At 49.3% G+C, this 26,367-nt stretch overlaps 1 protein-coding gene across 1 annotated transcript; it reads right to left on the reverse strand.

Annotated features, from left to right (window-relative positions):
* Positions 1-687: 687 nt before the first annotated feature.
* Positions 688-5,727, reverse strand: LOC129558177 (uncharacterized). The gene is made up of 5 exons (XM_055429041.2): positions 5,715-5,727; positions 3,554-3,916; positions 2,508-2,606; positions 2,120-2,210; positions 688-1,978 (listed from the first exon to the last, which is right to left on the reverse strand). The coding sequence occupies exons 1-5, from the start codon at positions 5,725-5,727 to the stop codon at positions 1,927-1,929; spliced, it is 618 nt and encodes a 205-aa protein (XP_055285016.1). The 3' UTR covers positions 688-1,926.
* Positions 5,728-26,367: the final 20,640 nt, after the last annotated feature.

Here is a 26,367-nt window from a genome sequence, read left to right on the forward strand (position 1 = left end):
AGGCTATGGTTTTTCCAGTGGTCATGTATGGATGTGAGAGTTGGACTGTGAAGAAAGCTGAGCACTGAAGAATTGACGCTTTTGAACTATGGTGTTGGAGAAGACTCTTGAGAGTCCCTTGGACTGCAAGGAGGTCCAACCAGTCCATTCTAAAGGAGATCAGTCCTGGGTGTTCATTGGAAGGACTGATGCTAAAGCTGAAACTCCAATACTTTGACCCCCTCATGCGAAGAGTTGACTCATTGGAAAATACCCTGACGCTGGGAGGGATTGGGGGCAGGAGGAGGAGGGGACAACAGAGAATGAGATGGCTGGATGGCACCATCGACTAGACGGACATGAGTTTGAGTGAACTCCAGGAGTTGGTGATGGACAGGGAGGCCTGGTGTGCTGCAATTCATGGGGTCGCAAAGAGTCGGACATGACTGAGCAACTAAACTGAACTGAACTAGATCTAGAATTATATATTATATACAATATTATATGATACACAATTATACATATATGATATATAATTACATATATAATACCCAATTACATTGTGCACTATTAATACTAGGTATGTTTGTAGACTCACTGAATTACTGCAAAAAATAGTAATAACGCTTATTTCATGAAATCCTCAACATCTGTGAAGTACGTGCTATTATCCCATTTTACAGATGAGAAAACTGAGACTCGGACAGGTCCAGTAGAACCTCTTTTATTCATTTAACAAACAAGTACTGAGTATTGAGCATCTATTAGATAGCACGTCATTTGGGTACTGAGAATAGAGCAGTGAATAAAACAAAGACTGCCCCCTGAAGTATTAGCCCTCAGGACGGCAAACATTCTAGTTGGGGGTGGGGCTGAGAGAGAAGGAGAGAGGGTAGTCAAAAATAATAGAAATAAAATTAGTTTGGGGAATACCACCTAGTGTGGGCCATGCACTGTTCTGAAGGTTTTCCATCTGCTAAGTCACTTATTCACCTAACAGTTGTATGAGACTGGTTTCATTACTATCCCTATTTTAAAAATGAGGGGATTGAAGCTCAGAGAAGTAACATGCCCAAGATCACACAGCCAGTAACTGTGAAGCCAGGGCCCCTGAGTTGCAGAGCCTAAGTGCAGGTAAGTAACATAATGTCAGGTGGTGATAAAACAAGTGATGGCAAACCACCTGGTGATGGCTTGGGAAGGTCCTTCTGAGGAGGTGGCAGGCTAGCACAGATGTGAATAAAGGGAGGAGGGAGCAGTGGGGACATCCAGAAGGAACACCCAGTAGGAAGCCTAGAGGTAGGGTGTGTTTGGGGTTTAGTGAGGGGCCAGTATAAGGGCTTCCCAAGTGACGCTAGTGGTAAAGGACCTCCCTGCCAATGCAGGAGACCTAAGAGACTTGAGTTTGATCCCTGGGTCGGGAAGATCCCCTGGAGGAGGACATGGCAACCCACTCCTGTATTCTTGCCTGGAGAATCCCCATGGACAGAGAAGCCTAGTGGGCTACAGTCCATAGGGTCACAAAGAATCGGACACCACTGAAGCAACTTAGCATGCATGAGGGGCCGGTGTGGCTCTAGCAACAGGCCTAGAGATTCTTCTACCCAGTTTGCACCTATTACCTTTCAGCATTATAAAAGTCTCATGACATAGGTTTTCAAAGCTACCCTCTTTGAAGATGGGGACACTGAGGCTCTGAATGGTTAACCAAGCTGCCAGGGGGGAAATAGAGGCAGAAAGAGGTGAGGCCCGGATCTGAACCTAGGCAGTCAGATCCCACTGTCCGACCCCATGGGAAACAGTAGGGAGCAAGTGCCAGCAGGCCGGGAGGGCTGCCTGGAGGAGGTGGATGTCACCAGGATCTAGAGGGACTTGAGGAGTAGGGAATGGGGTAGGGAAGGTGCTGCAGGGAGCATAGCACTGGAATCCATCGCTGGGGGCAGTTCTTCAAGGGCAGATTTCCATCCTGGACCCAGACTCCAGTTCCCCCAGGCAGGATCTGCTTAAAGAAAAGGCAGGGATGTGAGCTTCATTAGTGCCTCGGAAACCCCAGGAGCCCCCGGGGGGAAGGGGAGGGGGACAGAGGGGGAGAGGGGGATGAAAAGGGCCGGAGAAGGGAGCCATTCTAATTTTGGCACACCTGGCAGGGGGCGCAGGGCCACTGAAAAGGAAGCAGCTGGGGTTGGCTGGGCAGGCCCCCGTCATTGTTCCAGCTGGATCCGCTGTCTGGGCTTCAAATGCAAAACCAGAGAAAGGGGGGGTGGAAGGGGGCGCCCGTGGCCTTTGCTCCTCCTTTAACAGACCAAAGGACCCTGGCGGCTTAGCTCTTTTTCCTAATTTAAAGATATTTTCAGGCGTTTGGGAGCTCCCCTATGGTGAAGCAGGAAGGTTGGAAGAGGCGGAGGGGGGCTTGAAACTCTCACCGTGGTTGCCACGGAGGACGGGGAGTAGGCCAGGAGCCGGGGAGGGGGTTCGGGGGGGGGTGTCACCAAGGGTGGGACCCTTGGGAGGGGTGAGGCGGTCCATACTGTGACTTTGGCTCTCTTCTGCCGCAGTTTCCCCTCTCTGGAACCTGGGCATGCCTCTCCAGAAGGTAGGATGGCTGCAGATGTACCCAAACCTCCTTCCTGCTAAGGAAACGGGGCTCTCTGGAGTCAACCCTGGAGGCCTTGAGTTGGGGGACACTGCGGGTATTGCCCCATGCCAGTCCCTGGGCAGGGCAGGATGCCCAGAGAGAGATGGATGGAGGAGGTTGTTCCCTCTTAGTTTGCCTCCCCTGGTGCCAGGACAAGAAGAGGGTTAGGAGACAGGCCAATGGGGTTGCAGCCACCTCCATGAAGGGGGGGCTCCTAGGCTCGAGTCTGGGGGTGCAGTGCGAGGGAACCTGCAGTGAGCCAGCGGGGGGCCTGGGCTGGAGGCGGGGAGGAGCCCCGCGACAGCTAGAGGTGGGGTGGGGTGGCCCTTCCCTCCGGTCCAGGCGCCCCACTGCCTCCTGCTCCCGTGCTCTTTGACGCCCCCCGTCCCTCGCCCCTCGCACTCCAGCTCGCCTCCCTTCCCGGCCCCCTGCCCTCCCGCTCCTCGCCTCTCCCAGCCTCTCTCCCACCCCTTCCCCGGCTCGCTCTCCCGTCCCTCTCGGCGCCGCCTTTCTTCCCCTCCTTCCGGTTCCCAGCCGGCAGCACCCGCGCAGCACCGCCCTCCCGCAGCCCCGGAGCCCGCCGGCCCCGCTCCCGCCTCGGCTTCGCTCCCAGCCCCTCCCTCCCGCTCCCCCCACCCCTTCCCCTCCCCTCCCTCCCCCCCGTCTCTTCCCCTCCCTGCCCCCCCGTCTCTCCCCCTCCCTCCCCCCCCGTCTCTCCCCCTCCCTCCCCCCCCCGTCTCTCCCCCTCCCTCCCCCCCCGTCTCTCCCCCTCCCTCCCCCCCCGTCTCTCCCCCTCCCCCAGCATAGCAGCGGGAGGCCGCCCTCCCCGCGCCTGCGCCCCTCTCCGGGCCGGCGGGCTCGGCTCCGCGCCCCCTCCGCCGGGGCCGCCGCCATCTTGCGGGGCGCCGGGGCGGAGCGCGCGCAACCGAAACAATGCACCTTTTATGAAGCGCCGCCTGCCCCCGGCCTGGAGGTCTCCCATGAACGCGGCCTCGATTTCCCGCGGAATGGAGGGGCCTCGGCCGCCACCACCCGGAGGCTGGGGCTCTCGAGGGGCAGCCCCCGCAGGTGGGCTCGCTCGGCCGTGGGGCCGCCGGGCACCCGGCCGCCAGCTTGGGGCGTTGGTTCCTAGAAGAAGGGGTTTCGGGCTTCTGGCTTTCCAGTAACTCCTGAACTGACGGAGCCCCTCGGCACTGGCCGGAAAGGGCTCTGGAGACCGGGTTGCCCCCGGGCCCGCTTTCCGCTGCCACGCCGTCTGGGACACGTGCCCCGCGCGCGGAACCCGCCGCGGCTCGCCCTCCCCTCCCGGCCCAGTTTCCTTCCCCTCTTCCCTTCCATCTTGCTACCTCACTCCATCCTTTCCGTTTGCTGCCTCCCTCATCCTCTCTCCTCTCCCCGTACTCCGCTCCTCGTGCTGACTGCTCCCTCCCCGCACACCCCCTCTCCTGCGTGCTAATGACCGCGAAGCCGGCAGCTCCCCGGCTGTTTCCGGGGGAGTCTAGTTTGCAGCCAGGGGAGATGCTGGAGCTACTGGGGGTTGGAGTGCGGGGAGAAGAATAATACACATAAATCTAGGATAATGACGTTGGTGCTAATGGGCTGGCAGCCGCAGCGCCCAACATCCCCCTCCCGACAAGGATCAGGCGGGACTTGCAGGGTCTCTGAGGACCCATGGACCCTGTCATCTCTGAATGGGGTGTACGGGGTCCAGACTAGTTTGGATCACCTCTGATACGTCTGGTCACTAGGTCTCCGTTCAATTTGCAGCTTGCCGCTTACCAGCCCTGCAGTCCAGGGACAAGTAGGGTACAAATTAAGGACAGGTAGATTTTCTGGATCTGAGGCCCCCTCCCCTACCCCACCAGCACCCTGGATCCCCACCTCTGGGTCTCCTGAGGTCACTCCGCCCACAACCTGACATCTTTCATGTGATTGACAACCTGAAGTCTTTCATATAATTGACAAGTCAGGCTTGAATTTTCTTCCCTGTTCCCCATTTCTGAGCTGGGTGACCTTGGGCAAGTCACTTGACCTCTCTGAGATTCTGTTCCCTCCAAGTTGTGGATGATAATGTGCGTGCATGCTAAGTTGCTTCAGTTGTGTCTGACTTTTTGCGACCCTATGGACCTTAGCCTGCCAGGCTCCTCTGTCCATAATAACCATCTTCAAATAGAACCTGAATTCACTTACTTCTTCCCATTTCTGTGTCCCACACCCTTGTCCTGTCCCTGTCAGGATTACTTGGCTTATCACAGTTGCCTCTGCCTTGAAGTCCCTGCTTCAGCCTTCTCTCCTGTCAGGACTGAGTATTCAGGACGCTGCAGTCCATCCCCACAGCTCTTAGATTCAATCCAAATCCTTCACTCAACCTCTTCTGTATCCCTCTCCCATTTCTTACTCCACTTCAGCCCCACTGAGCCTTTGTGCTAGCTGTTCCCCCACCTCTGGAAGCACTGTTCCCCCTAGATTTTACATGGCTGGTTCCTCTTTCATCTTCAACCCCCGGCTCCATCTCATCTCCATGGGATCTTCCCCACCACCCCCAGTTGCTCTGCATCCACCACTTTTCCGGCACCCTCCACCCTCTGATCCTGCCTTGGTTTTGTATTTTCATGTGTACAGTATGCCTCACCACTTGCCACTGGAACACAGTCTCTTTTTTAGACCCTGACTCTTCTCATTGTGTCCAACAATTTCTGACGCCTGTTCAATTTTCAGATATGTGTTTAATAAGTGAGTTAAATGAATAAGAATATTGTGACAATTTAAGGGTATGACTGATGTAAACAGGAAACCCTGGGTTCATATCCCAGCGGGCCTGTTGATTTTGGGCTTCCCTGGTGGCTCAGATGGTAAAGAATCTGCCTGCAATGCAGGGGACCCAGGTTCTATCCCTGCGTAAGGAAGATCCCCTGAGGAAGGAAATGGCAATCCACTCTAGTATTCTTGCCTGGAGAATTCCATAAACAGGGGAGCCTGGTGGGTTACAGTCCATCGGGTCCCAAAGAGTTGGACGCAGCTGAGCAACTAGCACTTTCACTTTTCACTTCACTGATGTAAAGTCCTTGACATGTCACAGGTATTCAATAAACCAGGGCACCTGCCTTCTTCATGCTGATGGAACTGGGAAAGGATAATCTTGTTCTTGTGGTCACTCCCAGCCCAGAACCTGGGGAGAAAATTCGGAGTAGGACTTGTTCTTCCAGAAGGAAGAAATTTGCAGTAGGAGGAGGAGGGGGCGACAGATGATGAGATGGTTGCATGGTATCAACGACTTGATGGACATGAATTTGAGCAAGCTCTGGGAGTTGATGTTGGACAGGGAAGTCTGGCGTGCTGCAGTCCATGGGGTCACAAAGAGTCGGACACTGAGCAACTGAACTGAACTGATATCTGACAAAGGACTCATATTCAGAATATATAAAGAGTACTTACAAATCAAGAAGACCAAACTGATAGAAGAGTTGAAATGACAGTTATCAAAATGGCTAATAAGCTTTGGGAAAATGCTTAGTGTCATTGGTCATCACAGAAATGTAAATAAAGCCACAATGAAATATCACACTCACCAGAATGACTAAAATGAAAAACTGCTAATGCTAAGTGTTGTGGACAGAATGTGGAGAAGCTGGAACCTTGATGCAATCTTGGTGGGAACGTGAAATGCTATAACCACTTTGGAAGACTAGCACTATCTCCTAAAACTACACATAACACCTGCCTGAACTACCCACCAGTTCTGGGTATTTACCCAACAGACAACTGAACTTGTGTTTCCCAAAAGACACATACAAGAATGATCATAGCAGCTTTATTCACAGTAACCAATTATTGCAAACAATTCAAATATCCATCAACAGTAGAGCAAGTAAACAGAGTAATCCTTACAGCAAAATACTATACAACAACAACAAAAGAACAGGCTAATAACACCTGAGGTTGAACTTAACATGAAAGACACAAGACACAGAATAGGACACACAGTTCCAGTTACATGAACTTCAAACACAAGTAAAACTAACCTGTGATGACAGAGTCGGATTGGGGAGTACTGACTGCCAGGAAAGGGCGTGAGGGAACTTTCTGGAAGAATGGATCTGACCTCTCTTCAGCTGGGTGATATAGACATACAAAAATTAATCAAGCTGAAACAAAATCTGATCACTTTACCTTCTGCAAATTATACCTCATTCAAAGGGAAGAAAAGGAAAAGAGAAAAACAAAAGTCCCCTAGAGCTATAAGTGACCTATATGCTGAGTGAATCCTGACACTTCCCTCCTCAGATGTTTCACAACAGTTTTCCGTGCAGACAAAAGTTGGAAAATTTAAGCAGCTGCCCCAGATTCAGGAGGGAGGTCCAAGGGTGGGAGTGCCTCTCCCCCATGTCCTGGGACTTGGACTTCTAGTCTCCACTGGCCCTGGAGAGTAAGTGGTCCAGTCTCAGAGCACAAGAAATCTCTTAAAGTTTCTTTTCTACCCCTAAACTTCTCCAGCCCAAGCTGTGGGTCCAAGCAATGTTTCTGTACCAGAAACTGCCAGTGAGTCTGGTTGCTATGGCAATGGGGCCATGAGGCCCCCAGGAACCATTGCTTCATCTCATCGCATGGAGGGGGGTGGTTTCCCCCATAAAAGTGAAATGGGAATCAGGAGAGGGGAAGCCCCCTTCCTCTGATCTTGAAAAAGATGCTTCCCCCTACCAGTTTTGCCCCAAACCCCTCCCTGATTTGGAGAGAAAGGTCTGAGTGGAACTCAGTGGTTAAGAAGAGAGGGAGGGGACTTCCCTGTTGGTCCAATGGCTAAGATTCCAAGCTCCCAACGCAAGGGGCCTGGGTTTGATTCCTGGTCAGGGAACTTGGTCCCACATGACTTCCCTGTTGGTCCAATGGCTAAGATTCCAAGCCCCCATTGCAAGGGGTCTGGGTTTGATTCCTGGTCAGGGAACTAGGTCCCACATGACTCAACCAAATATCCCGCATGCTCCATCTAAGACCCAGTGCAGCCAAATAAATAAAGACTTTTTTTTTTTTAAGGAGAGGGATGGGTACATGTGCTCCCTGGGTTATTATACTAGCCACCCACCCCCACCCGCCACCAGCTCCAAGAAAAGCCCAAGAAAATATAGTCTTTCTCCAGCTCTGACATTCTTCCATTTGTTCATTTGTTCTTTTCCATGGGAGTTATGGGGTGGTGGGTAGAAATAGCCCTGCATTTGGTAAAGCAAGGTCAAGGGTCCAGCAGCCTCACTGTGAGGCCTCAGCTCATTCTTTAACCTTCCTATTTCCACTTTCACAAAACTGAATCTCTAAATCCTACTTTATAGTGTTATTGTGAGACTTAAGTGGATTAACACGGGAAAAGCGATTAAACAACTTGTAGCACACAACTGTCACTCAATAAAGTCTATTACTGTTTTTATGTTCCCGGTCCTTTTATGTGTAATGAGGTAGGTAACTCTCACAGTGACTTTGTGACATAGCCATGATTATACCCATTTCATGGATTAGGGAACTGAGGTTTGAGCACTCTTGGAAATGAATGCATTCCCCAGACTCTCAGTAATCCTGGACCCTTGAACCACCTAAGCTGACAGCTCTAAAATGGACCCATGGCCCCCACTGAGGGTACAAGAAGGGCTGCCTGCCCTCTGCCTCCTTCTCACTTCCTGTATGTTAAGAGTCACAGCTGCTTCAGGACTTGTGTCTGGATGGCTTCCTGATCCTGTCCCTTGCTCTTTTACATTCCAGAGGGGATATGAGGTAGGATAAATTAGTTCCTATGTGGCCTTCAAGACCCACTTTCAGGACTCCCTTGGTGGTCCAGTGGCTAAGACTCCAGGCTCACAATGCATAGGGCCTGGGTTCGATCCCTGGTCAGGGAACTATATCCCACATGGCTCAACTAATTCATATGACACAGCTAAAAGATCCTGCATGCCTCAACTAAAGATGCCATGTGCTGCAACTAAGACCCGGTTCAGCCAAATTAAATAAAAGACCCACTTTCATTCCCCTCCATCCCGCTCAGGATGCTGGAGTGCATCAGAGTCTCCCTGGTCTTCTGGCTTCTGGTGGATTCAGGAGGTACCCAGTAAGTGATGGATGGGAGAGGCGGGGGGACAGCTCTAAGCCTGTCCTGCAAACTGGTCAATCCCCTGACCAGAAACCACTGCTCCCAGGGGTGGTAATGGTTCCCCAACCTCATAGGGCCCCAGGCTGCATGAAGGAACTTTTCCTACAGCTTCCTTAAGCTTTTTTTTTTTTTTTTTAGCTACACCATGAGTCCTACAGGATCTTAGTTTCCCAACCAGGAATTGCAATCGTGCCCCCTGCAGTGGAAGCTTGGAGCTCTGACCACTGGACCGCCAGGGAGGGCCTTTCCTTAATCTTTATGACAGACCTCAGGTCACATCCCTAAATTTCAGAGTCTGCTTTCCAAGCGGTCGTTGTTCAGTCACTAAGTCATGTCTGACCCTTTTCAAGCCCATGGACTGCAGGACACCAGGCTTTCCTGTCCTTCCCATGGGGACCCTAACCAAAGAGGCTTCTTCCTCGTGAACTTTCCTCTTACCTATATTTAGGGAGAATTTTTAAATATTTGGCTTTTTTCTTATTACAGGCAGGAAACACGCTGCGTGTATAGCAGAAGACAATAAATTCTGCCCGAACTTCTGGCCTTGAGGAAATCACTGTTGATCTTCAGGTGTTTATCCTTCTAATCTTTCTCAGGACAGGATTTTGGGTCAGACAGAGCTGGGACTTGTCCCAACCTGACCACTGTATGCTGGGTGACTTTGGGGAAGTTTCTTCACTTTTCTGAGCTTCCATTTCCTTCTCTATAAATGGCATTATTATAGTACCCATTTCATTCAATTACAGGGAGGTACAGATGCCCCAGAGCTGATGGATGTCAGCTCTTGTTACTCATATCAATGTTATGGGTAGTTTTTCAGATCCCCATTAGGCTTTCTGTAAATAACAGGATCTTAGTCCTCCTTTTTGTGGCGGAAACAAGTTCTGATCTTGTTCAATAGCCCTCCTCAAACCTCACAAGGTTGTTCCTAGGCTGCTGTGCTTTTTGCGATTTTGTGTCTGTTTTCGTAGTTTTCACACTGGCCTCCTCAAAAATTCAAGTTAATATTTAAGTGACAAGCACCATGCTAGACACTTGAAAGATACACCTTTCAGTAACCCTTATGATAACCCATTTTACAAAAGAAGGAATCCAGGCACAGGCAAGATTTCCTCCCATCTCTTGCCTTCATCACTGCTGGTTTGTCCACCTTGATTACTTCCCTTTGCTCTTTTAACATAACCAACTATTATGGTAGTTATTATTGTGTCTCAACTATGAGTAAATAGGCTATAAGTCAGGGCCACAACCATGAGTCCAATTCATCTCCACAAAAATATACTGACCGCTCACCCCATGCTGGTCTTTATGCTTCTCAAGATAAGATTAACAGGATCCCCATCTTCCTGGAGCTTATAGGCCTTCTGGGTTATGTGCTTTGGCTGGTGGTATGTGCTTCATTGCCTAGTTACTTTTTCCTTTCATTTGGATGCTCACTTGACTTCTAAGTGGTTAAAGGTGCCATAAAAATGACTGGGGACAGTATGGTGGTGTTATTGGTGTTACCTTGTAAAATGGGTTATCATAAGGGTTACTGAAAGGTGTATCTTTCAAGTGTCTAGCATGGTGCTTGTCACTTAAATATTAACTTGAATTTTTGAGGAGGCCAGTGTGAAAACTACGAAAACAGACACAAAATCGCAAAAAGCACGGCAGCCTAGGAACAGGTAAGAGCATGGGGAGAAAGTAAAAGAAACTGTAGTTCACAAGGGTGGGGGCCCAAGCTTTGGCTCCCAAGGGCCTGGATTTGAATCCCAGATTCATCATTTACTTTTTTTTTTTAATTAATTATTTTTATTTTTGGTTGCACTAGGTGTTTGTTGCTTCATGGGCTTTCTCTAGTTGCCTTGAGTGGGGGCCACTGTCTGCTGTGGTGCCCTGGCTTCTCGTTGAGGCAGTTTCCTTTGTTTGGAGCACAGCCCTGGGCGCGTGGACTTCAGTAGCTGCAGCGTGCAGGCTCAGTAGTAGCGGTTCAAGGGCTCTAGAGCGCAGGCTCAGAAGTTGTGGTGCACCGGCTTAGTTGCCCTGTGGAGTATGGCGTCTTCCCAGACCAAGGACAGAACCCGTGTCCCCTGCATTGACAGATGGATTCTTAATCACTGGACCACCAGGGAGTTCAGTTCAGTCATTCAGTCATGTCCGACTCTTTGCGACCACATGGACTGCAGCACGCCAGGCTTCCCTGTCCATCACCAACTCCCGGAGTTTACTCAAACTCACTTCCACCGAGTTGGTGATGCCATCCAGCCATCGCATCCTCTGACCAGGGACGTCTTCATCATTTACTGGTGATGTGACCTTGGACAAGCTCCTTCACTTTTCTCTGCCCCGTCTGAAAAGTAGATACTGTGTTAGCGACTGCTCCCAGATTGTGGTCAGAACTGAGAAGCTAACTAAAGCTTTCGACAGGTAGCGGCACACAGCAAGCACCCAATAAACGACAGTGACTATTCGGATGATTCCCTCCAGACCAGCCCAGGAGCATACCTGGATGGAAGACCCAGATTCGGAACCGAGGGCTGGTGTGGAGGAGTAAGGAGGGAGCCAGGACTCCAGCCCTCGCTTTGGAGGCAGCTTGAATACTTGGGTGGGGGTGGGGTGGTTCTCTGGCCCAACCCCTGCAAGCCTGTTAATTATCTCTCAGGGTCAAGGGGCTTAACGAGCCCCTCCAGGGGATCTTGGCCCAGCTCTCTGTATATTGATCTCATCTAATCTCTCAGCAGGTGGGCGGGTCTCTAAATCCTCCTTAACTCTCCTTTCCTGCCCTTTCTGGGCAGGGAGGCCCCAGGCAGGGTTTAGCTTGCAGGAATCAAGCCTGGGAAGCTTCGAGGTGGGGAGAGCTTCTCAGCCCCCTGTAACAGAGGAGGGGCAGTGTGGTCTGTGTGTAAACACACACACACACATATATATGGAAAAAATATATATTTATATATATATGGAAATATATATATATATATTTATATATATGTGGGGGAAAAAAATATATATATTTATACGGAATCGCCTGGGAAGGGCAGGCGAGCACTTCTTTCCCTCTGTCTGCCAGCATGCCAGGATACTGCCCGTTCCTCTCCCCATCTGGGAATCCACCGATGTGGCTACAAAGCCCAAGTAAAGGGCCCCTCCTGGGTCTGGCCAAGGCCTCCCACCGTTCCCACAGGGGCTGGATGAGGATTTCAGAGCTGGCAAGCTGCACGGCTCTGGTGCCTCCTTGAAGCCGAAGCTGCTGGAGGAAGCCTCCTGGCCCAGGAGCTGCCTGGCTGGGCTCTGTTGGTGTAATTAGGCTGCATCCATGGAGGGCGCCTGGACTTTCACTAGCGTTGCCTGTGCTTTTCGAGCCCTTGGGTGATGTTGACCTTTTGGAGGGCTACCTGGATGCCTAGGCGGCCTCAGTTCCCACTTTGGAAGGGGGCTCCGGTTGGATGATGGGAAAACCAGTACCTCTGCATGATTGCTGCTCTCAGGGGCTGGGTTGGGGGGGAAGGTTGTGGGAGGCTGGTGGGACACGTGGGGGCTAGTGGGGGACACAGGGCAGCCTCAGAAAGGCAGGCTGGTGACATTTTTAGAATATTAATGAATTAATTTTATTCTTTGGCTGTGCTGGGTCTTTGTTACACAGTTTCTCTAGTTATGGTGAGTGGGGGTTACTCTCTAGCTGTAGCGCTCAGCTTTCTCGTGGCTGTGGCTTCTCTTACAGAGCTTGGGTTCTAGGGCACGTGGGCTCCAGTAATTGGGGCTCAAGGGCTTAGTTGCTCCTCGGCACGTGGGATCTTCCCGAACCAGCGATCGTACTCGTGTCCCCTACATTGGCAGGTGGATTCTTAACCACTGGACCACTAGGGAAGTCCCTGGTGACATTTTGACAAGCTGCGTAGACAGAGCAGCCTGGATTTGAATTCTGCCTCCATCCCTTTCTGCTGCCAGACGCTGAGGGGGTGACTTTGCCTCTGACAGCCTGTTTCCTCACCTGTGATCTGTCACTTCCTCTATTTGGGCTGAGAACTGAGTGAGTGAAAGGACTCGGTTCCAGGTGAATCAAGAGAAAAGGATGTCAGTCGGCAGATACATGAAGGACAATGAGGGAGGCAGACGCCTGCCTCCGGGAGGTTCAGGGCTGCAGGTTGGAGCCGACAGGAGCACTTGCCCTCGCCCAGGTAGCATGGATAGTGTGGGGGTGGGGTGCGTCTGTAGGGTTGGGGGTGCCTGTTGGCCCAGGACAGGATCCAGCTCACATTTCCCATCCCAGAATACATGATGGTACTCTCTGGTCTTGTTCAGGCTCAGGATCAGGCACAAGTATGCCCTGACCTGGACCTCAGTGACTGGACATCCCTGGGACACACCTGGCGCACACCTGGAGTGTCCCTTCCAGGCTTCCGGCCACTAGTCCATCTTGACCCTGCTCAACCAGTGTCAGAAGGACAACAGGCATCTGAATGGAATCACTTTTCCTGCTGAAACACAAAAATGGGAACACGCGCAGGGTGCTCACTACGGGCCAGGCCTGCTCCTCAGCACTTCACACTCATTATGGACTCACAACAACCAGTGCTGCTGCCCATCTTGTGGGTGCGGTCATGTGACTAGTTCTAACCAATGAGCTGCGAGTGGAACTGACACACATTATTCCCATGCTAGAGCATCTAATTGTCTGTGCAGGAACTTCCAAAGCTCTTATTTTCTTCTGGTGCGACAGCCAGAAATGTTCCAGAATGTTCCAGAATGTGAATGCTCCACTAATGACTATGATGTGCAACGTCTCCCCTCAGTGACCCAAAACATACATGAAACATGAGTGAGAAATAAACTTTGTGATTTTCAGCCACTGAGACATTGGGTGTTTTGGTTTCTGCAGCCGGGCCTAGTCTTGCCTAATGGTTTGAAATTACACCCCCATTTTACAGGTAAGAAAACTGAGGCAAAGTTTAAGTCACTTGCTCTCAGTCACACAGCTGGTAAGTGACGCTGTCAGAGATAGCGTCTTGGCAACCTGACTCCAGGGACTCTGCTCTGATTTCTAAACTGTCTCTCTGGGTGAGATGCAGTCATCCCGGGGACCGGAATGTATGGAAAGTTCATGAACCACAGTGGATTCTGGGCGGGGTTGTTTCCTCCTATCCTGTTTCCTCTGATTGTTTGGGGATTTTCATTTCTTTTTCTCAGAGCACTGGCTCTCCTGGAAGGTTTGCCTCTATTACATCCTCTGGGGGAGACACAGGAGGCTGGATAAAAGGACAGGGAGCTTTCTCCTCCCCAGTCCTCACTCAGAAAGTTTAATTCATTTGGCGTAAACTTGACCTTCTGGGGGCCCAATCCTTCCAGTCCTAGCAGACCTCCACTTCATTCCCCACCTCCTAAACCTTCATTGTGGGAGCCCCAACCCTTCCTCTACTGCTGCCTGTACGAGCTGGTGATCAAATATAACAGGGGAGAAAATTTCCAAGGCCAGAGAGCAGAGCTCTGAGCTGAGGTTTTAAAAATGTCTTTTTTTCACCCAGCCTGCTTCCCTTCCTCTTCCAGGGCCTGCGAGGTCCTCTTGAAGCCCCCAGAGAACCAGAACCATGCCCCCACCTGCCCTCAGAGATTCCCAGGGATACCTAGCCAGGCAGGGCTCACGATACCTCCATGCAAACCTCAGCAACTCCTGCCCTGACCAGTTAACTCAATACTTACTCTACATTAAATACCAATTGGGCCAATTTTCTGCTGTAATTAAAACCTCAGCAGATGTGTTCCCTGCTCATCAGTGATGAGTTTATTAACGTCCAGCTCTGAAGGAATGTGGGGCAGAGAGAAAAACAGAATGGGGCTTGCTCTGGGACTGGGAGGGTGGATGCTGGGAGAGGCTGAGTTTGAAACTGTTCAGTCTCTTTGGTTGGCTCCAGGCAGGGGGCAAGCAACCATGTTTATGAAAGTGTCTGCCTCTCTGGGTCTTCTGTTTCTACAGTGGAAACTCGGAAATATCTGCCTTGTCCCCCTTATCTGCTACAAACCTGGACCTGCTGTATATAACTGATCCTTTTTTGAAAATCACATTTTCTTGACTACTGACAAACAATGTATCTGGAACCTGTAAACACAGCTCCTTATAGCTCAGCAATCTGCGCTTGTTATGTAGCATAACCTAGGCTGTCCTGACAACTACATATTATATCTCCACTTATAGATAGTGAAACTAAGGTCCAGTTTGCTTACTAATATAGGAGAGGCCAAGATAGTTCTTGCCAAGGGAGCCCAGATCCTGGAGACAAACCTCTGAGGTGGATAAGAGAAGCAGGCCAGGCTAGTCCTCAGTTCTGCTCAAGGTGAGTAGTTCATGACTGCTAGTGGGTTGGAAGATCACTGCCTAGTACACTCATGGCAGCTCAAGCAGTCAGCTCCTTCTGATCATCAGAGAACACCTGCACAGTGGGACATGTTTCAGCCCCAAGAAGTCACTCTACTTTTTTTTTGTAATCAGGAGATTTTATTTTGTAGAGCAGTTTTACGTTTATAGGACAACTGGATGAATAGTGTAGACAGTTTGCATATCTCTCCTGCCAATTTCTCCTATTATTAACATCTTGCATTGCTGTGGTACATTTGTTGCAATTGATGAACCAATACTGATGACTAACTAAAGTCCACAGTCGACATTAGGGTTCACTCTTGCAAGATTTCACAGATCCACCATGAAAGTTTCATACAGAATAGTTTCACTGCCCTGGAAACCCTCCTGTGCTCCACCTACTCATTCCTCCCAACTCCACCAGAACTCCTGGCAACAAGTTTCTTTGGACTGCCTCTATAGTTCTGCCTTTTCCAGAATGTCATATAGCTGGAATCAGAGTCTGCAGCCTTTTTAGACTGGCTTCTTTCACTCAGCAATACATTTAAGTTTCCTGCATGTCCTCTGATAACTCATTTCTTTTGACCAATGAATATGGCTCCATTCTTTACTTTTAAACATCTCCTTCATCACCAGGGCTCTACCTTGTTGCCCAGTATTTGTTGCTTTTGTAGGGAAGACCCCAATTTAAGAGACACCTGGGAAGGAAAAACCTCATGGGATAAGGAGGCTGTCTGGGACATCTGGAGTGGGGTCCGACCCCCACCATGGCTCAGGATCACTTCCAAGTTCTTGCTCTGAATCCTTCCCGTCACTGTCTCCATGTTTCACCTTTTTGGGGTGGGCTGGGGGGTCTGCTAGCGACTCTGCACCTCTGGGAACTACACATTTAAAACTCCACTGTTGGCAGGGAGAATGCAGTCTACAATGAAGAGGTGTTCATGCAAGATTGGTGAGACAGGAGAGAAACAGAAGCCATCCCTGCTCTGGGCCATGGCAAGCAGCAACTCAGCGCTTGCAAATGACAGTTGTGAGGTTTCTTCTGGCATCATCCTGCAAACACCTGCTTTAATGTTGAGGCTGGGAGTTGAAACAGCTGGCTTGAAACTCAACATTCAAAAAACTAAGATCATGGCATCCGGTGCCATCACTTCATGGCAAATAGAAGGGGGAAAACTGGAAACAGTGACAGAATTTATTTTCTTGGGCTCCAAAAACACTACTGACGGCGACTGCAGCCATGAAATTAAAAGACGCTTGCTCTTTGGAAGAAAAGTTATGACAAACCTAGACAGCATATGAAAAAGCAGAGATAGCACTTTGTCGACAAAGATCCGTATAGTCAGAGCTACAGTTTTTCCAGTAGTCATGCACGGATGTGAGAGTTGGACTGTAAAGAAGGTTGAGTGCTGAAGAATGGATGATTTTGAATTGTGGTGCTGGAGAAGACTCTTGAGAGTCGCTTGGACTGCTAGGAGATCAAACCAGTCAACCCTCAAGGAAACCAACCCTGAATATTCATTGGAATGGCTGTTGCTGAAGCTGAGGCTCCAATATTTTGACCACCTGATGTGAAGAGACAACTAATCAGAAAAGACCCTGATGCTGGGAAAGATCGAAGACAGGAGGAGAGGGGGGCAACAGAGAATGAGATGTTTAGAGATGAGATGTTTAGCATCACCAACTCAATGGACATGAATTTGAGCAAACTCTGGGAGATAGTGGAGGACAGAGGAGCCTGGCGTGCTGCAGTCCATGTAGCTGCAAAGAGTCAGAAATGATTTAGCAACTGAACAGCAACGATTGTCCGTGGTTCCTGTAGGTGCTGCCTTCTTGGATGCTGGCAGGCCTTCCTCTAACCCTTCCAGTTGCTTTGCAGGCTGATTTCCAGCATTAAATCCCTTCCTGTTGTAATACCTAGAGTGGATTCTGTCTTCCTAGCCTGAGCCTATCCAATGCAGTGGGATCTTGGGGAGGATGGACTATCAGGAGGGAAGATCTCCAGCCTGGCCATTTACATGCTCTCATCACTCAGTTCCTGACTCTTTTCCGGGTCACCTTTCCTCTGCCTGTAGCAGCCATCAGAACAACACACAGAAAAGTCTTAGAGTCCACCTCATCCCCACCTTTATAATCTCCTTTACAGGGTTCTTATCCACCCAGGCACAAATGTTGGGATGGGGGTTCTTCATCTCTCTTCAGACCACCCTTCCATGCCATGTGTTTAAGTCATGACTGCTGTTCTCCAAATATTTCCGGTTCTCCCCATTCCAGGCAGAATCACATTTCCTGGCCCCCTTGTAATTAATTGGGTCCACGTGATGAGTTCTGGCCAATGAATTTTGAGCAGAACCAACATGTGTCACTTCTGGGTTGGATCATGTCCTTACCTATCTCCCTTTCTCTTCTTTTATAAGAATATTTGTCATTAGATTTAGAACCTACCCAGATGATCCAAGATCATCTCAAATCCTCAAATCCTTAACTTAATACATCTGTATTAACTTAATACACCTCATCTCAAATCCTTAACTTAATACATCTGTAGAGATCCCTTTTCTTTTCTTATTTTTGGCTGTGCCATGAGGCATGTTGGGTCTTAGTTCCCCTCAGGGATTGATCCCATGCCTCCTGTAGTGGAAGCACTGAGTCCTAACTACTGGACCACCATGGAATTCTCTGCAAAGATAGAGTCCAGTCATTAGCACATGAGTGTATCTTTGGGGGCCACCATTCAACATTTATTATTATCTCCATTTTACAGGTGAGGAAATGGACAGAGCCCAAGCATCTGGCTGAACATCATCCAGCCTACAAGAAGGGAGGGAAGTACGCAAACTCAGGCAGTCAGTTCCAAAACCTGGTCTCACAACCACCATTCCTGTCAAGAAGAAAGCAGAACTAAACTCCTGCTTTAACGGATTTTCAGTTCTGGTGAAGAAGCTGAAAACAAATAAACAGATAAGTGGATATATAACACAGCATCAGGGAGAGCTGTGAAGAGAAATCAGGCAGAGTAAACAGCGTGAAAAAGGCTCTCTTTTGAGCTTTGGTGGTCAGGAAAGCCTTCCTGGAGGAGGTGGCAAGAGAGGAAACCTGAACGACGGATCGGAGGATGCCACACAGATATGTGGGAGGAAGGCGATTCAGAGAGACAAAAAAGCAGTGAATGAACCCAGAATGGGCCTGTCTCCATCTCCTCTGCCCCCAGCACCAACAGCAGGGTCTGGCACTCAGAGAGCAGTGGGCAAAATGTTTGTTGTTTGAATAAATGAAAGTATAAAGGCCTTTCCACAGACCCAAATATCATTTCTTCAACTACTATTAATAGAAAACATGTGCAGGCACTCTCAGTCATGTCTATTTTATAGAATAGAGATGTGTGGGGAGGTGACGAAGCAAAGTAAACAGCCCATTGTGTGTGTGCTCAGTCGTCTCTGACTCTTTTGAGATCCCATGGACTGTAGCCCGCCAGGCTCCTCTGTCCATGGGATTTCCCAGGCAGGCATATTGGAGTGGGTTGCCATTTCCTCCTCTAGGGGATCTTCCTGACCCAGGTATCGAAACCGCACCTCCTGCATCTCCTGCATTGGCAGGCAGATTCTTTACCACTGAGCCACCAGAGAAGACCATGATCTAGAAACAGAAGCTCTGGAGCAGCAATAGAACTTTCTGTGCAATAGAAACTGTGCAGTACAACTTTCTGTGATGATAGAAATGGTCACTTGTGGGCTAAGAGTACCCCCCATGCATGGCCACATGCAGCCTTTGAGTTCTGTTTTTAAAAGATTTATGTATTTATTTGACCACACTGGGTCTTCGTTGCGGTATGCAGACTTTGTGTAGTTGCAGTGAGTGGAGGGTTCTCTTGCTGTGCAGGCTCTAGGGTGCGGGCTTAGTACTTGTGGCACTTGTACTTGGGGCTTGTTTGCCCCAAGATAGGCGGAATCTTCCCAGACTAAGGATTGAACCCGTGTGCCCTGATTGGCAGGCAGATTCTTTACCAATGAGCCACGAGGGAAGTCCAGCCATTGAGCACTTGGATCATGATTAGCATGACTGAGGGATTGAATGTTTAATTTTGTTTACTTCAGATGAATTTAAGTATAAATAGCCACAGGTGGCTAGTGGCTACCATCTTGGACAGTACAGCACTTGACCAGAGGTTTGTAAGTTAAGGCCCCAGGTCAAATCCAGTGGGCCACTTGGTTTTATTATTTTGGCCACGTCCAGTGACACGTGGGATTTTAGCTCCCTGACAAGGGACTGAACCTGTGTTCCTCACAGTGGAAGCATGGTGTCCTAACCACTGGACTGCCAGGGAAGCTCCCCACTTGGCTTTGTAAATAAAGCTTTATTGACACACAGAGATGCCCATTCCTTTACTTGTTGTCTGCTGCTGCTGCTGCTAAGTCGCTTCAGTCATGTCCGACTCTGTGTGACCCCATAGACGGCAGCCCGCCGGGCTCCCCCATCCCTGGGATTCTCCAGGCAAGAACACTGGAGTGGGTTGCCATTTCCTTCTCCAGTAAATGAAAGTGAAAGTGAAGTTGCTCAGTTGTGTCTGACTCTTAGTGACCTCATGGACTGCAGCCCACCAGGATCCTCCATCCATGGGATTTTCCAGGCCAGAATACCGGAGTGGGGTGCCATTGCCTTCTCCTCAGCAACAAAAAGGATCTGAAAACACACATCAGTTCATAACCACAAGATACTAAAAATGACTTTCTCACTCTGAGAATAAATTTCTCAAGTTTCACCATGTCTGCTGAAGGCTCTTAGTCCATCTCTTAACTGCACCTCCAGCCGGGCAGAGTTGAGTCCTTGCTATAGAGATTGTGTAGCCTCCAAAGCTGAAAATATTTACTCTCTGATCCTTTACAGAAAAAATTTCCCCACCCCTGTTCTAGACTCTCATTTAGTCATCGAGCAAGTCATCTCTATGACTGAGCAACAGCTTCCTTCTCTGAGCCTCAGATTTCTCATCAGTAAAGAGGGTGAGTGGTTCCTACCTGTTACACCAACTTGAGCAGTTAAAACTGGATGCTGGATTTCCCTGGTGGTCCAGTGGTTAATACTTTGTACTTCCAATGCAGGGGGACAGGTTTGATCCCTGGTCGTGGAACTGAGATCCCTCATGCCAGGCAGCCAAAATAATAATAATAATAAAGTTTTAAAAAACTGGATGCTGTGACCAAAGGGGCTTTGAGAGAGATCTGTGTGCGTGCTCGTGTCCGACTCCTGTGACCCCACAGACTGTAGCCCGCCAGGCTCCTCTATCCATGGAATTTTCCAGGCAAGAATATTGAATTTTTTTACTGAAAATTTTTTAGTGAAAAAATACTGATTTTTTTTTTACTGAAAATACTTAAGAATTTTCCAGGTAAGAAGGAAGTGGGTTACCATTTCCTTCTCCAGGGGATCTTCCTGACCCAGGGATTCAACCTCCTGTGTCTCCTGCATTGCAAGCAGATTCTCTACCTGCTGAGCCATTGAGAGAGATACAGCCCGAGCAGGTGCCCCGGGCTGGGGTTGTGGCATCCAAACCTCGCTCTCTCCCTCTTGAGCCTCTAAATTTTTCTTTATTTCTCCACTGCTCCACACAACATGTGGGATCTTAGTTCTCTGCCTAGGGATCAAGCCCACACCCCCTACAGTGGGAGTGAGGAGTATTAACCCCTGGGCTGCCAGGAAATCCCTAGCCTTTGTCTACTCTTCTGTTCTCTCTTCTCTCACTCGCCTCTCCCCTCCTCTCTGCCTCAGACACGGGGATGTGAGAAAGCTCCGGCAGAAATCGCAATCTCCTCTCCTCTCATGTGGCTCCTAGATAAGACAGTAAAAATCCGATTTTCAGCAATTTGCTTCATTTGTGAGCTCTCCCGCGTCTCCCTGTCTCCCCCTGACACCAGCTTAGCAAAATTGCCTGGGCGGAGTGGGTATTTTTAACCACTTAGTAGTCAGGGGAGGTTCATAAAAAGTTTTGTGAGAAACTGGCCCTGATCTGTGCAGCTGGCTGCTGGCCGTGAGCTTCCAGCATTGGTGGAGGGGAATTCAAGGAAGGAATAAGGGCAGGGTGAAAGGAAATAATCAGGTAAGAAGGAGTTCAGGGAGGGAACAGCATTATCAGAAGAAGAGAGAGGAGAGTGAATGAGCTGTGGGGAGGGGGTCTGCCAGATGGGAGCTGTGGCTGGAGAGGAAGCCAGTCTGGGGACCAGTTTTCTTGTCTTGAAACAAGAGATACCGAAGCATCTTCCCCAGAGGTTTGAGAAGGAACATCTCTTTCCCTAAACCAGAGGCGATGATGGTGGGGGAAAACCAATGACCATTTACTGAGCACCTACTGTGTGCCTGGCACACGCTGGATGCTGTACGTGTATTCCCTCACTGAATCCTTGTAATATTCAATAAAGGAAGTAGTCCATTTTGTGAATGAGTATTAGTTAAGGCAAATGTTAGGTTGCTGTAACAACAAGGCCCCCAAACACAGGTACCCACCCCTGCCCAAAAGTCTGCTGTTTGGAAAATGCAATCTCCATCATTATCTGAACTGATCATCCGGACTTTTGCCATCTGAACTCAGGAGCTGAATGGACACGGAGAGCAGGGGCAATGTTGTTGCTGTTTAGTCGCTAAGTCCTATCTGACTCTTTGCGATCCCATGGACTGTATGTAGCCTGGCAGTCTCCTCTGTCCACAGGGTTTCCCAGGCAAGAATGCTAGAGTGGGTTGCCATTTCCTTCTCCAGAAGATCTTCTCAATCCAGAGATCAAACCAATGTCTGCTGCATTGGCAGGTGAATTCTTTACTGCTGAGCAACCAGGGAAGACTGAGGGCAACATTATCATGGCTTCAAGGACACACAAGTTTATTTCTGACTCACATAATAGTCATAACTGGTGCATGGTTTGTATCGGAAAGACAACCACTAAAGCTACAGGCTGTCTTGAAGGATAGCACAGATGGCAGATGTCTTAGTCTGTTGGGCAGCTATAACAGAATCCTACAGACTGGGTGGCTTATAAACAACAGACATTTACTTATCCCAGTTGGAAGTCCAAGATCAAGGTCCCAGCAGATTTGGTGTCTGGTGAGGGCCCAGAGAAGGCAATGGCAAGCCACTCCAGTACTCTTGCCTAGAAAATTGCATGGACAGAGGAGCCTGGTGGGCTGCAGTCCATGGGGTCGCTAAGGGTCGGACACGACTGAGTGACTTCACTTTCACTTTTCATTTTCATGCATTGGAGAAGGAAATGGCAACCCACTCCAGTGTTCTTGCCTGGAGAATCCCAGGGACGGGGGAGCCCGGCGGGCTGCCGTCTATGGGGTCGCACAGAGTCGGACACGACTGAAGCGACTTAGCAGCAGCAGCAGCAACAGCAGAGGGCCTGCGTCACAGATGGCTGTTTTCTCCATATGTCCTCACTTGGTGGAAGAGGCCAGGAGCTCTTGGGGTTTTCTTCATAAGGGCACTAATCCCATTCATGAGGGCTCCACCCTCATGACTTAATCACCTCCCCAAAGCCCCTACCTCCTAATACCATCACACTGGGGATTTGGTTTCAACCTCTCAATTGGAGGGGCTATACATTCTGTCTACAGCAGTAGGCTTCCTAAATGTTTTGTCCCTGCATAACAGAGGCCATGCATCTCCCCACCTGTCATATTTCAGTCATCACCAGTTGCCCACTTGCCAAGGAAATTTCACTTAGCTTAGATTCTATTACCAAATTCTGTATTAGTTACAATATCATTTTGGGTACTTCCTTGATGGTCTGGTGGCTAAGACCACCCCCTACTCCCAACGCAGGGGGCCTGGGTTTGATCCCTGGTCAGGGAACTAGATTCCACACGCCACAGTTAAAAGATCCCGCATGCTGCAACAAAGATTGAAGATTCCACGTGTCAAAACTAAGACTGGGTGCAGTCAAATAAATAAAATAAATATATTTTTAAAAACAAACAAAAAATATTTTGACTGCTAGAACAGAAACCCAACATTCCAGTGGCTCAAATAAGAGATAGGTCTATTGAGCATTCACTTATTAAGCTAGGTATAAATGGTCCAGGGCTGGAATAGTTGGTAACATTATGGGAGCCACCCAGGCTCTTTCTGTTTTCTGTTCTACTACCTCTAAAGTGGGACAAGATGATTCCTCATCACATCCACCCTCCAGCCAATGGGACAGGGAAAGGTCAGGAGGAGGCTCCACCCCTCCTTCAAGGGCATTGCTCAGAAGGTGCACTCATTGCCATTTGCTCACGTGCCATTGGTCAGAATGAAGTCACATGGCCGTAGCTTCACAGAAGGCTGGGAAATGTAGTCTTTTTCTTAGATGGCTGTGCACCTAGCTTAAAAAATGGGATTGTTCTATTAATACAAAGACAGGGTCTTCCCTGATGGTTCAGTGGCTAAGAACCCACCTGCCAGTGCAGGGGACACAGGCTCAGTCCCTGGTCTGGGAAGATTCCACATGCCCGAGCACCACAACTACTGAAGCCCAAGTGCCTAGAGCCCATGCTTTGCAACAAGAGAAGCCACCTCAGAGAGAAATCTGTGCACTGCAACGAAGAGTGGCCCCTACTCAGGGCAACCAGAGAAAGCCTGAGTGCAGCAACGAAAATCCAGTACAGGGACTTTCCTGGTGGTCCAGTGGCTAAGAAACCACGCTTCCAGTGCAGGGGGGTTGGGTTTGATCCCTGGTCAGGGAACTAGACCTCACATGCTGCAGCTAAAGAGTTTGCATGCTGCAGCTAAAGATCTCACAATCAAGATGTAGTGCAGCCAAATAAATAAATAAATTTTTTTAAAAAAAGACAAGAAAGAGGAGGGGGGTTGGGGAGTGACTGAATAATGAGCATGGAGTTTCCATTGAGAGTGATGAAAAAGTTCTGGAACTAGACAATAGTGACGGTCATATACAACATTGTGAATATACTTCATGTACTAAATTTTTCCTATGGGTATTTTATCATAATGAAAAATAATTGCTTACCAAAAAAACAAGGAAAAAGGAGTATTAGGAAACAGTCTATGCCTCAAGCTGAAACCTGAGTGAAGAGAGAGCAAGCCCTGCAAATGCCAGCAAAAGCATGTGCAAAGGCCCTGAGGCTCCTACTCACTGGGTGTGTTTGAGAAACATCAAAGGGGCTGGAGTGAAGTCAGGGAGGATAGTGGCAAGAGATGAGAGCAGGGAGGTGACAGGGGCTTATTGGCCATGGGGAGGAGCCCATAATTTTTTCTAAGAGTGATGAGAAGCCAATGGAGGGTTTTCCGCAAAAGAATGACCAGGTCCAATTTAGGGTTTAAAGCAACAACTCACACTGCAAAACCTTAGGGTGCTCTTGGCCCCAAGTGGGCTCAGGTTTACCCAACTCCTGGCTTCTTGGGTAGAGATCAGGGCATTTTCTTGGCTTTCTGATCTGTTCTCTCTTCCCTCTACAAGCTTTCTGCTTCTCCACCCTCTATAAGGATCAGTAGGTAGGAGCTTGGGCTTGAATCTCAGCTCCAGCACTCAGTAGCTCTGTAATCCTGTGTTATGGACTGAAGCACCCCACTCCAGTACTCTTGCCTGGAAAATCCCATGGACGGAGGAGCCTGGTAGGCTGCAGTCCATGAGGTCGCTAAGAGTCGGACACGACTGAATGACTTCACTTTCACTGTTCACTTTCACACATTGGAGAAGGAAATGGCAACCCACTCCAGTGTTCTTGCCTGAAGAATCCCAGGGACGGGGGAGCCTGGTAGGAGGCCGTCTATGGGGTCACACAGAGTCGGACACTACTGAAGTGACTTAGCAGCAGCAGCAGCAGCAGTGCTTCCTCCACCATTCATATGTTAAAGCAGTGTTCCCCAACCCCTGGGCCATGGACCAGCACTTCCCCTGGTGAGCTGACATTCTCTGATAGGTGGAAGAGACAGACAAGAGATGAGACAAACAACGAGTAAACATCTTTGGCCGTATCTCAAGGTGGTGAGTGCGATACAGAAGAAACAAAGCTGTGATGGGGTTGGTAATGGTTGTAGATCAGTGGTAGGGGAGTTGTGTGTAACAGGGAAGACTGCCCTGGGGAGGGGATAGGTGAGGGGACACTTGGAGGAGGTGAGGGAGAAGGCAGGCAGATATCTGGGAGAGGCTGATCCAGGCAGAGGGAACAGCCTGTGCAAAGGCCTTGAGGCAGGACTGTGCCTGATGAGTTTGAACAGCAGAGGGCCTCTGTGATGGGAGGGAGGGAGAGGGGAGGAGGTGGAGGGAAATGAGGGCAGGGAGGCAATGGGGACAGAGTGTGCAGGGTCTCATGGTCTTGGTGAGGATCTGGGGTTTCACTCTGAGTGAGGAGCTTGGTAGACAGAATAATGGCCCTCAAAAGATGTCCTAATCGCTGGACCCTGTGAATGTGTTACCTTGTCTGGGAAAAGGAATTTTGTAATTAAGGATCTTTAGACAAAGTTATCCTCATCATAGGGCAGGCCCAATCTATCCACCCAAGTCCTTAAGTATGGCAGAAGGAAGCAGACAGATGGCCAACAAACATGTGAAAAGATGCGCAACATCACTAATTAGTAGATAAATGCACATCAAAACTACAATGAGAAGCTGGGGCAGATTCATGTCAATGTATGGCAAAACCAATACAACAATGTAAAGTAATTAGCCTCAAATTAAAATAAATAAATTAAAAAGAAAACTACAATGAGGTATCACCTCACACTGGTCAGATGGCCACCATCAAAAATGCTACAAACGGTAAATGCCAGATGGGATGTGGAGAAAAGAGAACCCTCTTACAGTGTTGGTGGAAATGTAAATTGGCAAAACCCCTCTGGAGAACAGTATTATGCTAAGTCGCTTCAGCTGTGTCTGACTCTTTGCGACCCCATGAACTATAGCCCACCAGGCTCCTCTGTCCATGGGGATTCTCCAAGCAAGAATACTGGAGTGGGTTGCCGTGCCCTCCTTCAGAGGATCTCTCTGACCCAGGGATCCAACTCGCATCTCTTATGTCTCTTACAGTGGCAAGCATGTTCTTTACCACTAGTGACACATGGGAAGCCTGGAGAAGAGTATGGAGCTTCCTTGAAAACTAAAAATAGAGCTACCATAAAAAGTGAAGTCGCTCAGTCGTGTACGACTCTTTGCGACCCCATGGACTGTCGCCTACCAGGCTCCTCCATCCAAGAGATTTCCCAGGCAAGAATACTGAAGTGGGTTGCCATTTCCTTCTCCAGGAGATCTTCCTGACCCAGAGATTGAACACGGGTCTCTCGCACTGTAGGCAGACGCTTTACTGTCTGAG

The sequence above is a fragment of the Moschus berezovskii genome, chromosome 8 (assembly GCF_049115385.1).
Source record: "Moschus berezovskii isolate FMDL1 chromosome 8, NW_MosBer_1.0, whole genome shotgun sequence".
NCBI classification, from domain to species: domain Eukaryota; kingdom Metazoa; phylum Chordata; class Mammalia; order Artiodactyla; family Moschidae; genus Moschus; species Moschus berezovskii.